This window comes from Colobus angolensis, unplaced genomic scaffold (genome assembly GCF_000951035.1).
Source record: "Colobus angolensis palliatus isolate OR3802 unplaced genomic scaffold, Cang.pa_1.0 Scaffold9230, whole genome shotgun sequence".
Classification (NCBI taxonomy): Eukaryota; Metazoa; Chordata; class Mammalia; order Primates; family Cercopithecidae; genus Colobus; species Colobus angolensis.
The window spans coordinates 1-1,245 of record NW_012123189.1 but is presented as its reverse complement, the minus strand read 5'-3'; the positions used below and the strand labels follow the sequence as shown (position 1 = coordinate 1,245).

The window sequence follows — 1,245 nt, the reverse complement described above, 5'->3', positions numbered from 1 at the left end:
AAAAAAAAAAGTGCAAATTCTGCTGTCAGCCAGGCGCAGTGGCTCACGCCTGTAATCCCAACATTTTGGGAGGCTGAGGCAGGCAGATCACCTGAGGTCAGGAGTTCGAATCCAGCCTAGCTAACATGGTGAAACCCCATCTCTACTAAAAATACAAAAATTAGCTGGACGTGGTGACGAGCTCCTGTAATCTCAGCTACTCAGGAGGCTGAGGCAGGAGAATCACTTGAACCCGGGAGGCAGAGGCTGCAGTGAGCCGAGATGGCTCCATTGCACTCCCGTCTGGGTGACAGAGCAAGACTATGTGTCAAAAAAAAAAAAAAAAATCTGCTCTCATTCTGCTTTCCCAAAGAGAAAGTGTGAGAATGCATGCATTGAAGAGGCTGCTGGTAGGAAAGAGGAGAAGCCAGTTCATGGGAATTGTGAACATTGTTGCAGTTGCTTCCATTCAAAAGTAACTCCTGAGCCTTTCTCCTTTCAGGTGGTATAAGTTGAAATCCAAACCAGGAAAGAAGGACAAGGAGCGAGGAGAAATTGAGGTTGACATTCAGTTTATGAGAAACAACATGACTGCCAGCATGTTTGACCTTTCTATGAAAGACAAGTCTCGGAATCCATTTGGAAAACTGAAGGACAAGATCAAGGGGAAGAATAAGGACAGCGGGTTAGACACCGCCTCAGCCATCATCCCTAGCACAACGCCTTCAGTCGACAGTGATGATGAGTCTGTGGGCAAAGACAAGAAAAAAAAATCGAAGATCAAGACCTTATTTTCCAAGTCGAATTTGCAGAAGACACCTCTTTCCCAGTCCATGTCTGTCCTGCCAACTTCAAAGCCAGAAAAAGTGCTGCTTCGTCCCGGAGACTTTCAGTCCCAGTGGGATGAAGATGACAATGAGGACGAGTCCTCCTCAGCCTCGGATGGTGAGTTTCTGCCTCTTCCTGCTTCCACTTCCTGATATCTCTTCTTCCACTTACTATGCTTCATTCTGAGAGAGAAGAAACAGACAAATCTTAAGAGAAAGAGTTTAATTCAATTCCTCAGTTACAAAATCATGATGGTGGTGGCGATGATAGTGGTGGTGAAGATGCCCTCTCTAAAACCAGGCATGGTGGCTCACGCCTGTAATCCCAGCACTTTGGGAGGCCGAGGCAGACAGATCGCTTGAGCCCAGGAGTTTGAGACTAGCCTGGGCAACATGGTGAAACCCTGTCTCTACAAAAAGTACAAAAATTAGCCAGATG

General features: G+C 46.6%; 1 protein-coding gene across 1 annotated transcript; it reads left to right on the top strand.

Moving 5' to 3' along the window:
- Window positions 1-351: 351 nt before the first annotated feature.
- LOC105504514 (rab11 family-interacting protein 1-like) lies at window positions 352-1,052 on the top strand. The gene has a single exon (XM_011931973.1). The coding sequence runs from the start codon at window positions 555-557 to the stop codon at window positions 957-959; it is 405 nt and encodes a 134-aa protein (XP_011787363.1). The 5' UTR covers window positions 352-554; the 3' UTR covers window positions 960-1,052.
- Window positions 1,053-1,245: the final 193 nt, after the last annotated feature.